At 34.1% G+C, this 14236-nt stretch overlaps 2 protein-coding genes across 2 annotated transcripts; both read left to right on the forward strand.

The window, feature by feature from the left end:
• The first annotated feature begins 4675 nt into the window (after positions 1–4675).
• LOC142614838 (peroxidase 7-like) lies at positions 4676–6518 on the forward strand. Its single transcript, XM_075787480.1, has 2 exons — positions 4676–4936; positions 5648–6518. Exons 1-2 carry the CDS (start codon positions 4676–4678, stop codon positions 6392–6394), a joined length of 1008 nt encoding a protein of 335 aa, XP_075643595.1. The 3' UTR covers positions 6395–6518.
• A 2627-nt stretch (positions 6519–9145) lies between these two features.
• Positions 9146–11473, forward strand: LOC142617144 (metacaspase-4-like). The gene is made up of 2 exons (XM_075789858.1): positions 9146–9698; positions 10378–11473. The coding sequence occupies exons 1-2, from the start codon at positions 9353–9355 to the stop codon at positions 11289–11291; spliced, it is 1260 nt and encodes a 419-aa protein (XP_075645973.1). The 5' UTR covers positions 9146–9352; the 3' UTR covers positions 11292–11473.
• The last annotated feature ends 2763 nt before the right edge of the window (positions 11474–14236 follow it).

Here is a 14236-nt window from a genome sequence, read left to right on the forward strand (position 1 = left end):
ACCCCCTTTCTTGGTAGTGACAGGTTGGAGCTCGGGCCATGTGGAGATTTTTGGCTAGTAAGGTAAGGAAAAAGAATGTGATCCAAATTACGTCCATATATCTTCGACTTTCCATATATTTGGCTAAAATAGAAAAGTAAATGTTCTCAAACTCCATAAAATCAGAGCCAGAAGATCTAAAGCTATGAGCAAGAAAAAGATTTGGACAACCAAAGTAGATTCAGTTTGGCCAGCGATGCAGCACTAGCTGATAAGGCAAGACAGCCAATAGAGATGGTTAGTGGTGACCAAACATAATATTTGAACTTTCAACTAATTTTTAGGTTCAAATGATTTGAGTGTGGGTTTAAAAAATTGGATTTTGGGTATAATATTCATAGATCTATTGGTTTGCTTTTTAATTTGGGTTTTGGGGTTTCTAGTAAATGATGATTGAATGGATTTTGGGTATACTGTTTGGATGTTTTTTTTTTTTTTTTTTTACTGGGTTGAAGGTGGTGGTAGCTGTGGGTTGTTGCTGCACTTTTTTTTTTTTCCTTGCTGTTTGGGTCGAAGGTGGTCATAGCCATGGGTTGTTACTGATGTTACTGTTTTTTGGGTAGGTAGAAAATAGGGAAGAGAGAGAGAGAGAGAGAGTTGATGCTAACTGACCTTTAGTAGTGATGGTTGTTTAGTTGCTGATGCCGATGAACACTTTTGGGTTTTGCAGGTGGCCAACTTCGGTGAGAGAGAGACAAGAGAAGAGGGTTAAAAGAGATAATGGTGTTTAGCTATTTGATGACAAAGTTGTCTTTTAGAGATTAAGGGTCCGTTTAGATTGAACTTATTGCTGAAAACTGAAAACTGAAAACACTGTAGTAAAATAATTTTTAAATGAGTAAAAAACACTGTTCATTCTAGAAGTTACTGTTCATTGGCCTAAAATCACTGTTCATGGCCAATGAACAGTAACAAACACGTGTTGAAAAAAAAAAAAACAAAAACAAAACGTGGACGCAGTTAAAAGAAGCTGGATCCAAACGTATTCTAAATTAGTTGGTTTCAAAAAGTCTTGGGTCTAGTTTGTATTAACTTAAACCTGTCAAAGTAGTTGTTTGGAATTTACCTAAACAATAAATTTTTAAAGGATAAAAAAAATTTTAAAAATAAAAAAGGCAATGCTATTAAAAGTTGAGGCATTGTTAAACAAAACACACGCACCATCACAAACACCTGACCAATATGAACTACCATAAATTGATCCCACCTAGAAAATTTCTAATAGGACAATGGGCAATTAGTATTTTCCAAGAAAAGCAAAAAATATATATATATTTTTTTTTCAACAAGGCACAAGCTTCACAACACCAAAAATAAAATAAAACAAAAAAGGTTTCTCTCTAAATTATTTTGAAGAAAACCTTTCAAAAAAATTTTTTTTTTTATTGAGTGTGATTTTTGAAAATTTAACTGCTGGATTGCACGCTTTTATTATATCTTTCAAGGTTGAAAATTATCAAGAAAATCAAAGATCAATTATTATGTCATTAATCAAATATTTAAATTTCAGGTTTTTATGGTCTAAAAGTATGCATAAAAAATAAGTTTATTGATCAAATTGTTAATAACATCCAATTTGATATGCATATTAAGAACATACAGAATATGCAATACAATGCTCGTAAAGTTCCTAGAAAGCTCTAGCTTTTGTTTTAGATGATGTTGGTGATCTTTTGGGACATTATAATTTCCTAAACTTGTTGGATTAATTTAATAGCTTTTTAATTTCTTGGACTTGTTAAAATTGTTGGATTAACTTGTTGAAATATAATGATCCTAAACTTGTGAGATTTTATTTTGTAGCCTTTTGAACTTGTTCTAATGGTCCTAGAATTGAACTTGTGGGATTTATTTTGTAGTTTTTTTTTTAATGTTTAACAGGTGATCTTAGCTATGATTTATGATTAACAGGCGATCTTAGCTAGATTTGGACTTATGGGATTTACGTTTAACAAGTGATTTTTGTTATAGTTTTTTTTTTTTTTTTTTTTTTTTGCTTATTTATGTTTGATTTGGCATTTGGACTATGATATAGGCTTAAAGATTCAGGCAAACATTATTTTATTTTATTTTTTGATTTGGTCACTGATTGGGCCTTAAGGTGGCATGGCTGGACGGGCCTGTCGACACTGACGGAGCCAGTTTGAGTGTTAAAAAAAAACTTACTTATTAAATGAGGCTGGTTTGGGTTTCAGGAGCGAGTTCAGATTTAAAAAAACTCGCCCAAAACCCAACCAGTTGCCATTTCTACTAGAGACCAAGAAGCTAGATTCCATAAAAAAAAAATATATATATATATATATATATAAAATAAATAAATAAAAACAAGCAAACAAATTACTAGTTCCCCAACTCAGTGCCTCATCTTTTTTGCACTAAGTCCCGTACAATCTTATTACTCTTTTTGTCATATCTTTACTTGAAGAAAATTTTGTACTCCCCATTGTTGGTAGAGGATTCTTTCTTGTTATTTTGTGAGAAGTATATTCACATCTCTCTAGGGTCTTTTTGTTTGGTCCTCTGAAGAAAGAGGGAAATAGATCCTTTCCATTTCAAAACTGAGATGATAGTATGTCATTTTCATATTTCTAACTTAGAGAACATCCATAAGACGAAGTATGTATGTTCTCCTCTCGTCCTAAACACTCTTTTTTTTTTTCTTTTTTTTCTTTTTAAGTACTATAGATCCATTCGCTCTTTGTTTTTTTGGGGCAAGTATTTCACCAAGCTCATCAAAATTTGATAGCTCGTGTATTTCCTAATGTATTGCCTTTAGTATTTTTTTTAATTCCTATTATGTTTAAGTCAAAATTCTCAACCTCTAAAGTTTGGCATGAACGCTGAATAGGAAAATAAAGAACACTTTTTTTTGTCACATTTGTACCATCTGGTGCGCAATAAAGAATGGTCTAACCACCAATTATTGGACTTTAGTCATGTTCCAATCTTGCTGAGGATTTGCAGAAGCATGCAGGGCGGCCAATATATGGAAAGCAAGGATATTCAACATGGATAATCACAAGGATTTGTGTCGGCTTCTTCTCCATCTAGCCCTTCAAATGCACTGAATCACATCTCTCTTAATCGGGCATGTTTATGGGTTTTTAAAACTGGCTATAAGAGTGGGTTAGGAATGGCCTCAATTAAGAGAACTTCAATACTAATAAAAACATGTACAACTTTCAAGCAAGAATGAATGAGAAATTTATTTGCATCAAACTTGTTCGATCAATATAATAGGAATTTATGAGTAAACTCATGCGAACTCCAAAAACTAACACTAATTGTTGCTAATTACCATTAATTCTTCTAAATAAGAGTATGTAACACTTCAGTCCAGTTTTTAAGTATACTAAATGAGATACAAGACCGACATATAACCATTAGAAGACATGTATCCTTTTCTCAAAAAAAAAAAACATGTATTGTGTTGGTGTCACATCTACTATCCGTTTAGATACAAATTATAATTGTTGCGTTTTGCAATCCTGCATTTTCTCTTCTTTTTTTTTTTTTTTCTGCTACGGGGGACAAAATGCGCAATGTGCACTGTGCTTGCACTGTTCATGCACTTTTTTAGGAATTTTTTATTAAAAATGGGTTCCGCAGTACTATTCACACATTTAAAAATTATTTTGCTACAATATTTTCAATTTTCAGTTTTCAGCAATAAGTTCTATCCAAATGGACCCCTAGTGCATTAGAGGATTAGATGCAAGCAAATTAGACCCCTAAATCATACTGCCAATGTGATAATTTGGTGAAGACCTTGAAATCTTTCTTTTGAATATAGCGTTTCTCCCAAAAATTTGGAACAAATACTCTTTTAGTCTTGCATCTAAAGTTGTGATGCTTCTCCCACCATCTTTCAATTTTCGAATATGTAATTTATTTGGCCTATAATAATAAGCCATGTATCAATTGTTATGTTCTTTGTAAATTAATTTCCCACTCCTTAACCTCCTGTTGGTGGGAGCATTGTGGTCAACTTAGACCAATAACAAAGTGACATGTAATGAAAAATATATCAATGTAAGTATTTATGTGGGGGCAATGATGTGAATTTTTTAATTATTTGTCATTTTGTTATTGGCCTAAGTTGACCACGTAGTAAGAATTGCATATTATTTATTTCGCCTATAATATTACGCCATGTGTCACTTATTCTATTCTTTGCAAAGTTACCACATGGCATCATTTTAGGGGCAAACAATGATAAATAATGAACATAGACTGAAAATTGTGTATAAAGAGTTGTAGATGATAAGTTTGCAATTACAAAATTAATGGAAAAACTGTTGATCACTTGACAGTTGGTCGAGATAACAGGCCTCAGCCTCTTGTGGGTTCTTCACCACTATAATAAATTTCAAAATTCTCTATTAGGTGAGAGATACCTCAAACACAGAGAGGAATTAAAAATGGTATTATTCTTTGACTTGAGAATTATTTCCCAAAATCTACATGTTTGCATGTCAACTTTTTGTGTGGAGAGTGGTGCTTCTCACGTTTTATATACAAACTCAAAAGCATCAATTATACAATGAAGGGCTATAAAATGAGAGTAAGACGTGAAGCACAAACTCACACTTCTCTCTTACAAGCCTTGGGCTAGTGATAGAAACTCAAAGAAAACATGATGAAGAAGTGTTGCTATTTGACTATCTTTGTCCTCCTTGTTCATTCGGAGTTTTTGGCCATTCAACCTGTAAATGCGACAGCTAAAAGGGTGGTCGTTCCTCAAAATCCTGCAGATTATCTGTCTTTGACTTACTACCTAAACAAATGTCCAGATGCTGAGGGCATCATTCAGCAAAAATTGGGAGCTTGGATTCAGAGGGATTTCACCTTGGCTGCTAGTCTCATTCGTTTACACTTCCACGATTGTGCTGTTCGGGTAAGTGTATATATATTGAGTTATGGCATGTTCATTAATTGGCCTTTTGTTATAATCTTATTTATTTATTTGTTGAAATTTGATTGAAAAATACCATTGTCCATAGCTAGAAAATGTATGGTATTATAGAAAATTTCTGTAATGATTTTCTCAAATAATTTATCTTCATCCACTTTTCATGTTTTAAATGTAGACATCATCGTTGTATATTTTAAAATGTGCATATTAGCAATTTAGCGCATACACTTATAGATATTGAATAAAAGAATATGTAAAATGGGTATGAGAAAATATTACCAATTAGAAATATATAATTAATTAAGTTGCAAACCCATATAGTTTATAGATAAAATTTCTATAGATAACATCAATGAACTCATTCCTCATTGGTAAAACTTTTCCTTAGACATTCCTTTTGGAGGGATGTCTAACATGCAAACCAAAACAATAATCTCTACTTTAACTTAAAATATTACAATGCATGTCACATCTATGAGTCTATGACATCATGCTTGTTTGGCTTAAACTTAATTTACCTATTTTTGTGAACAGAGCAAATTAAGTTTCTTAGCAAGGTATAATAATTTTGCATATGATATTAATTTACTACAAAGCTAATCAAATTTTCTAATCAAACTCGTCATATATCTTCATAATAAGTTCATTATGTGGTACAAGTAATTCTTATAAAAGAAAGGGTGTGCATTGCAGGGATGTGATGCATCCATATTGCTGAACTACAAAGGGAGCGAGAGGTCATCTTATGTGAGCAGCACTTTGAGAGGCTTCCAAGTGATTGATGACATTAAGGCAGAACTTGAGAAGAGATGTCCCAGAACTGTCTCTTGCGCTGACATTCTCACTGCTGCGGCTAGAGACGCCACTGTTTTCGCCGGAGGACCCTTCTGGGAAGTCCTATTTGGACGTAAAGATGGTAGAATTTCTTTAGCCAAAGAAGCAGAAGTTGTCCCTCAAGGCCATGAAAATGTAACCGCTTTGATTGAGTTCTTCCAAACCAAAGGTTTGAATATACTTGACTTAGTCACTCTCTCTGGGGCACATACCATTGGTAGATGTACCTGTGGTACAATTCTAAATAGGCTCTATAACTTCAATGGAACCAGAAAGCCTGATCCCTCACTCAATACCACTTACTTGAACTTGTTGAAGAAAAGATGTAAGCGTTCAACAGATTTGGTTTACCTTGATGTCATAACTCCAAGGACTTTTGACACTATTTTCTACACAAATCTTCAGAGGAAAGTAGGGCTGTTAACAACGGATCAAGAACTCTATTCAGATCAAAGAACCTTACCCTTTGTAGAAGCTATGGCATCTCAGCCATTTCTATTTCAGAACCAGTTTATAGTGTCTATGACAAACCTTGGAAACGTGCAAGTTCTTACTGGAAATGAAGGTGAAGTTAGAGTGAACTGCAACTATGTTAATCCTCGTTGAAGAGTGGGGTGGTGCATTTTATGTTCCCAGTTTTGCGTTCAAATAAATTGAAGGATTGAAGTCTTGAATCAATTGGCTTGTTTGACCCAAAATGTTAAGAGAATTTGATTGGTTCACTATTAAAGAGAGATTTTATATAGTTTTATATAAGTTATTAATCCTACACTTAATTTTCTTTTTCTTTTTCTTTCTTATAAGCATGCTAAACTTACTAACAATCAATAAAGGGTGATTTTCATTATTATTTGAGCATATAATCTCATGAGAATTATAAATCACTTCCTTTGTGAGATATTTTTACAGTATTCTATGTAGCAAGGGAGAAGGGAGAAAAGTACAATGATTTTTTTTTTCATCTTTTAGAGGATCCCAATGCCCAAGAAGTTTTAAACTGTAACCTATATATAAAATATTAGATCAAGATCCTCTTTATTTGCTTTGAGATGGAAATGATTCATTTCATATGGTAAAAAATAAATGGGTAAATTACAGTGTACCAAAATGGAGGTTTGGAAAAATATTCTGTGTATTAGTGTATAGGTTGGTAGGAAGGCCTTTTGAATTGAATGGATTAAAAGACAGGATTGCCCTAAGGCAGGATTGCCCTAAGGCCATTGATGAACTCGATTAACATCTTTATTTGGCATCTATTTCAACTTTTGACATTCTTCTTGCCATTAAGAGTAAACTCCTTTATATTCAAAAAAAGAATAAACTCCTTTAAAAAATATTATTATTTTTTGGTAACGGGTTACTTAGGAATTGTTAATAGATCATAGATTCCATTAGAATAACGACTTTAATTTCACGGATATGAGTTATTTAGTTTTGTTGGACCTTAGTGTTTTAATCATGATATTAAAGCCTGGACTGTTAAAAGAACAAAAAATGGAGAAATTCAAGGTTTTTAAGAATGAATCCAGATTAAACTGTAATGTGTCATTTAATTTTTTAATGATTATGATACTTCAATTGTATTTATGTATATTAATTTTTCATTATTTACCAAGAGAACACATGTGGCCCAATGAAGTATAATCCAAACTATCACTTTAGTGCCTTCTCTTGTGTTATTGGCCAGCACATGGGCTTGCTTATAGGCCTCTTGAATTACAAGTAGGTCCACAGGTAACCGAAAAAGGCCCACTCCTTACCCTCCATATCATACTCATTCAATTTTTCTTATAAAATACATTAGCCCATGTACAAGATAAAATAACTCATATAAACCCAATCAGGTAGGGCCTTGTGGGCTTTTAAAGTCTTTAGAAAAAAAATATATTAGCCAAAAAAAAAGTCTTTAGAAAAAATGAGCATTAAAAAATGTCATATCAAGCCACAATTAGAAGAGAGAGGAAGAATATATATATAGTTTTAAAATGAATATTTAGTGGGTAGGTGATTTGAAGGAGATGAAATCACGGCAAAATTGTCTAGTAAGGCCGAACAAATACAACTCTAGTTGAGGGAAGACTTTTGGCGTGAATAGGCTAATAAGTGGGGATGCAATTAGGGGTGTATTTATTGTGGTTTGGTGAGGTTTTGGGTCATATTTAACACTGCACCATGTGGTGAAATTTAAGGGCAAGTATTTGTTAGTGAATTCCACCAAGTAGAATGAGGAAAACTCTTATGCCTCCACTCATGGTTGAGTAAAGAGTTCTACCAAGTACCTGTCAGTGACTCTTATAGTTGTGCAAGGTAGACTACAATGTTTGCTCTAACCATGGTCGAGTAAAGTGCATACTATTGGTGATGGTGATGTATAACACTTGAATTGTTAAGAAAAAGCTTTTGTTCAAGGGAGAGATTAAAACTGAAGTACCACAAGTGACTCAGTAGTTAGAAAACTCACACATGAAGAGGAAAATTTGTTGTAATATTCACATGTGAATAATGTGGTTAGCTATGGAGTGAAGTCCCATATTGAATACTAATAAGAAGAATGAGTGGTTAATTGAATACAGTTGGGCTCATACCAATAGACTTAAGCTTTTTGGGTCAAGTGATATCTCGACATGTTATATTAACTACTCAATTAGAGTCTCTCAAAGGTGTTAACTTCACAACACAAGGAGATAAAGAAAACAATATCAATTGCTTTTTTTTTTTTTCATTTAAACTTTCATTATTTTATAAGGAATAGAGAACAAAAACTATAAAGTTAACACTCAATTTAATTTTTGATATATTTGAGTAAAAGGCACAAAAAAACAATAAATTAAATAATTAGGATATAAATTATAAACTGTCGCCACATCAAATAGTTGTGAAAATAGATATGGAATTTGTTGTGACTCTAGAATTTTTCCCATTTAATAAAAGTCAATCCAAGACTTTAGACATTTTTTTATGGGAAAATTTTACTCTTTTTTTTGTGTGCAAACCGAAAATTCTTAAATAGTCCCAGAGTATAGTGAAATGGTACTCCCTTCTCTCACATTCATAATAGACCCCACCATAAATTTAATGAGCGGATCTCACCATGAATGTAAGAGAAAAAAGCACCATTTTTCGTACTCTGAAAATACCTAAGAATTACTATAAAAAAAAAAAAGTAATAAAGCCATTATGCTCTCATATGGTATTTTTTGCTTAAAACTCTCTGGCCAACACACTCCCCATGAATAGCAACTATTAAAGAACGACTCCCACCACTCAAAGAAAAGAAAAGTTAAATAAAGAATTATTTATTTATTTATTCCCATCAATAATTCCATTAAAAACTTTGAATAGTGGTTGGAAACCCCTTTTTTTTCTTTTCCACCAAAATAAAATAAGTCAGAAAGAAAATAAGTCAGAAAGACAGAAAAAAATTTATTTTAAGATCCCAAGAGAATATAGATATACAAATAGACCCTTTTGAGATAGCGTTTGTTTCCATCATCTTGTGACCTGTCTTTCTCTTTATACATCCTCAGCAAAACACAGAAAAAAAAAAAACAGTGAGTGATCATCATGACAAAGAGAGCGGTGCTGATAGGGTGCAACTACCCAGATACGAAGGCAGAGCTGAGAGGGTGTATCAACGATGTGAAGAGGATGTACCAGTGTTTGGTGGACAAGTACGGATACTCAGAGGAAGACATCACTGTTTTGATCGACACAGATGAGTCTTACACTCAGCCAACAGGGAAAAACATCCGCAGGGCTTTGAAGGATCTGGTGGGATCGGCTGAGTCTGGAGATTTGTTGTTTGTGCACTACAGTGGCCACGGGACTCGTCTGCCAGCGGAGACCGGTGAAGATGATGATACAGGATATGATGAGTGCATTGTTCCCTGTGATATGAATCTCATCACTGGTTAATATCTCTTTCTTTCTCATCTTTTTGAATCTTTTTTGTTTGTGTTATAGTTCCTTTTTGATTGATTACTTTATTGGGTTTCTTTTTTCTTTTTTTCTCTTTTCTTTTTCATAATTGTGATGACTTTGATTTCAGATCTCTTTGTCTGATTGTGGAATTCTTGAACATGATCTAGAAATGGTCCTAAGTGATGCTTAGGTTTTCATTAGAAAAAAAAAAAAACAAAACAAAAAATCTTTCTTGAATTTCTCGAATTTAAGGAATGATGTGAATCATGATCCGTGACCCTGGTTTTTTCATTTGATTCTAAATCTATATGTGCATCACAAATAAAAATTCATGATAAAATAAACAAATAAATAAACTAAGAGAAATTTATGGAAGAGGCAATATGATCTGTTTTTCCAATGATTGATGGCAATGTCTCTTGGAGTGAAATTTTTCCTCAAAGAAGTTTTCTTTTTTATTATTTTTTTTTTTTTTTTATATTGGGAGTGTTTTATTTAGTAACGTGCGTTGGAATTTGGAACCTTGTAAGAATTCAATTCATAATAATTATTATTAGCTCATTGACAGCTCAAAAGAGTCGCATTTGAATGGTTGAATCTCATCTTTCCTGATCAGAAAAAAAGGGATGCTAGATGCTAACGCTTAGTGGGGGTGTGTGTGTAAACAGATGATGATTTCAGGGAATTGGTAGACCAGATCCCAGAAGGTTGCCGGTTGACCATTGTCTCTGATTCATGCCACAGCGGTGGCCTCATTGACGAGGCTAAGGAGCAGATTGGGGAGAGTACAAAGCGTGAGGGAAATGGCTCAGGCTCAGGCTCTGGCTCTGGATTTGGATTTAAAAATTTTCTGAAACAGAGTGTGGGAGATGCATTTGAGTCCCGTGGAATCCGCATCCCACATCGTCGTCATCATGAGGAGGAGGAAGAAGAAGATGTTGACAGAGATATTGATTATGGGGAGCACGGCTATGTGAAGAGTAGGTCTCTGCCTCTCTCCACTCTCATCGAAATACTCAAGCAGAAAACCGGTAAAGATGACATTGATGTTGGGAAGCTGCGGCCAGCACTTTACAACATCTTTGGGGAAGATGCAACCCCAAAGGTGAAGAAGTTCATGAAGGTAATCTTTAACAAACTTCAGCATAGGGACGATGAAGGTGAAAGTGGAGGGGGCGGTGGGTTGTTGGGAATGGTTGGAAGTCTGGCTCAAGATTTCCTCAAACAAAGCCTGGAGGAGAACAATGAGGGGTACTCAAAGCCAGCCCTGGAGACACAAGTAGGTAGCAAGAAAGAGGCTTATGCTGGATCAATGCAGCGAGCACTTCCTGACAATGGAATTCTGATTAGTGGCTGCCAGACTGACCAAACCTCAGCTGATGCTACTCCTGGAGGCAATGCTGCTAGAGCTTATGGAGCTCTTAGCAATGCAATTCAGACCATCATCGAGGAGACAGGTGGTGAAATCACCAATCAGGAGCTTGTTTTGAGGACTAGACAGCTGCTAAAGAGCCAGGGTTTTAAACAGCGACCCGGCCTCTATTGCAGTGACCATCATGTTGATGCTCCTTTTGTGTGCTGATCTACAAGTTTATTTGATGTATTCATAGTGGGAATAAATTACAGCGTGTTTTGGCCCTTTTGGGTGAGGTGTGTCTACAGCGTGTTTTGGCCCTTTTGGGTGAGGTGTGTCTGTCTGATGTAATTGTACTGCTTGCTTTGGATTTGGTAAATTAATCTATTCAAAAAGGATTTTCTATTTCATCTAATATTTAAATTAAAACAGTATGGTTATTGATACAAAATTAGTTCAAGCAGAACTATGATCAATACAGCCTAGTAACCTATCGACTTTTCACCTTTCGTGACAATGTTGACAATATACAAAATTATATCACAAAAAAATTGGACCAGATTCCAGAATCAAAAAAATCACAATGAATGGGACTGCACAGTGCCTTTGGATGGTGCAGAGTATGCCTTTTTCTTTTTCTTTCCCCTCCTTCCTCTTCTTCAGTGACAACCTTGCCTGGGCTCCCTTAAACATTTTACGTTCCCTGCTTCAAGAATGTTGCATCTTGGCAGGAGTGATAATGGATACTAACAGCTATCACTTTGAGCAAAAAGCTGTTCATATCAATTGTCGATATCTTGTACCCATGCTAAATCTGCAATGTGCGCAAATAAAAATTATATTGATGTCCCCCATGTGTGAATTCCACGGAAGAAATAAATTTGATCAGGATACAATAGATATGTAGTTGGAGGCTTCATTCATGAGTTCTCTAAAGATGTATTTTTGGGTCATATTTAGCATTGCACCATGCAATGCGGTTTGGGGGCAAGTGTTTGTTAGTGAATTTTACCAAGTAGAATGAGGAAGACTCCCATGCCTCCTCTCATGGCTGAGTAAAGAGTTCTACCATGTACCTGTTAATGGCTCCTATTGTTGTGCAAGGTAGACTACAATGTTCACCCTAACCATGGTCGAGTAAAGGGCATACTATTTGTGATGGTGATGGTGATGTATGACACTTGGATTGTTAAGAAAAAGCTTTTGTTCAAGAGAGAGATTAAAATTGAAGTACCCCTAGTGACTCCGTAGCTAGAAGACTCACACATGAAGAGGGAATTTTTTGTGATATTCACTTGTGAATAGTGTGGTTGGCTAAGGAGTAAAGTTCCACATTAAATACTAATAAGAAAAGTAAGTGGTTAATTGAATACAGTTAGGCTCATACCCATAGGGTTAAGTCTTTTTGGTCAAGTGGTATCCTAATATGTTATATTAAGGGTTTGGCTTATCTCCAATACTTTTTTACTAGAATCTCTTTTTATTTTAATGAGAGATTGTCACATCACCCACAAACTAAATAAAAGGTGGAGATTAAACCCACCACCACTTGCTATTATATATTTAAAACAAAATGATACGTCCAGTTAAAAAAGTACTAGAAATAAGCAAAACCCTTATATTAACTACTCAATTGGAGTCTCTCGAAAGTGTTGACTTCACAACACAAGGAAATAGGGAAAACGATATGAATTATAAATTGCTTTTTGTATATATAAGGAAGAGAAAAAAGAAAAGAAAAGAAATATATGGCAAGTTATGATTGATAGAATATAAATTATAAAGTGAACACTCAATTTTAATTTTTGATTTAATATTTGCGTAAAAGGCACACAAAAAAAACATTAAATTAAATAATTAGGATATAAATTATAAACTGTAGCCACATCATATAGTTGTGAAAATAGATATAGAATTGATTGTGATTCTAGAATTTTTCCTTTTAATAGAAGTCGATCCAAAACTTTACATTTTTTATGGGAAAATTTTACTCTCTTTTGTGCAAAAGATAAAAAGTAATAAAGCCATTATGCTCTCATATGGTATTTTTTGCTTAAAACTCTCTGGCCAACACACTGCCCATGAATAGCAAGTAGTAAAGAATGACTCCCACCACTCACAGAAAAGAAAAGTTAAATAAAGAATTTTTTAATTTATTTGTTACTATCAATAATTCCATTAAAAACTTTGAATAGTGGTTGGAATCCCCTTTTTTTTCTTTTCCACCAAAATAAAATAAGTCAGAAAGACAAAGAAAAATTTTATTTTAAGATCCCAAGAGAATATAGATATACATATAGACCCATTGAGACCCTTTACAGATTGCTTTTGTTTCCATCAGTAGTGACTTGTTTTTCGAGGTAATTTGCAAGATAGCATTAATGATGGAAAGAATATAATAAGTTGACATGTATTAGAAACAATACTGGAAACTAGCATCTTGAGTTTTAAATGCTCGATTTCAATCTAAATAACAAGTCTCAAATACTCGAGTTCCACTTGCTGATTTGGGGTTTTTTTGACTCAAGTTTGTAAAAAGTAAATCCGAGTTCACAATACTCGATTTCCATAGTGAAACAGATCAAAACAAATCAGATCAAGCAGGAATAGAGAAATAGAGATCAGAGGAACAGATCAGGAAGGAAGAAGAAGAGGAGAATGAGGAGAGGAAGAAGATCATAGGACTAGATTGGGCAGGAAGAAGAAGATTTAAATCTGGAAGGAAGAAGAAAAGAACTAAGAAAGAAGAAGAAGAAATAGACTTGTTCGTGGAATGGAAAGAATGGGAACTCAAGTTTTAAATCCTTGATTTCCAAGTGAATTTTTTTCCGCCTCAAACTGCCATCACATGCAATTCAAGTCTTAGAAACTCAAGTTAAACTCTGAACTTGAGTTTTAGAGCATGTTTGTTTGAAAAGATTTTAGGGAGGACGGAAAATTGAGGAGAGAAAAGTGGAGAGAAAACTTTTTAATGGGTGTTTGGTTGAAAGGAGGAGAGTAAAAAAATATGGTAGAGTCTAAATATTTTCTCTCCATACCCACCAAAATGTTTTCTCTCCAAAATGGAGAGAAAACTTAAAAGAGAAAACTCAGTGCATTAAAAAGATTGGAATACCCTTGTGCACTTGCACATGGGTTTTCGTTTCTATGCCAGTTTGGCTTTTTTTTTTTTC

This window comes from Castanea sativa, chromosome 11 (assembly GCF_040712315.1).
Source record: "Castanea sativa cultivar Marrone di Chiusa Pesio chromosome 11, ASM4071231v1".
Lineage (NCBI taxonomy): Eukaryota > Viridiplantae > Streptophyta > Magnoliopsida > Fagales > Fagaceae > Castanea > Castanea sativa.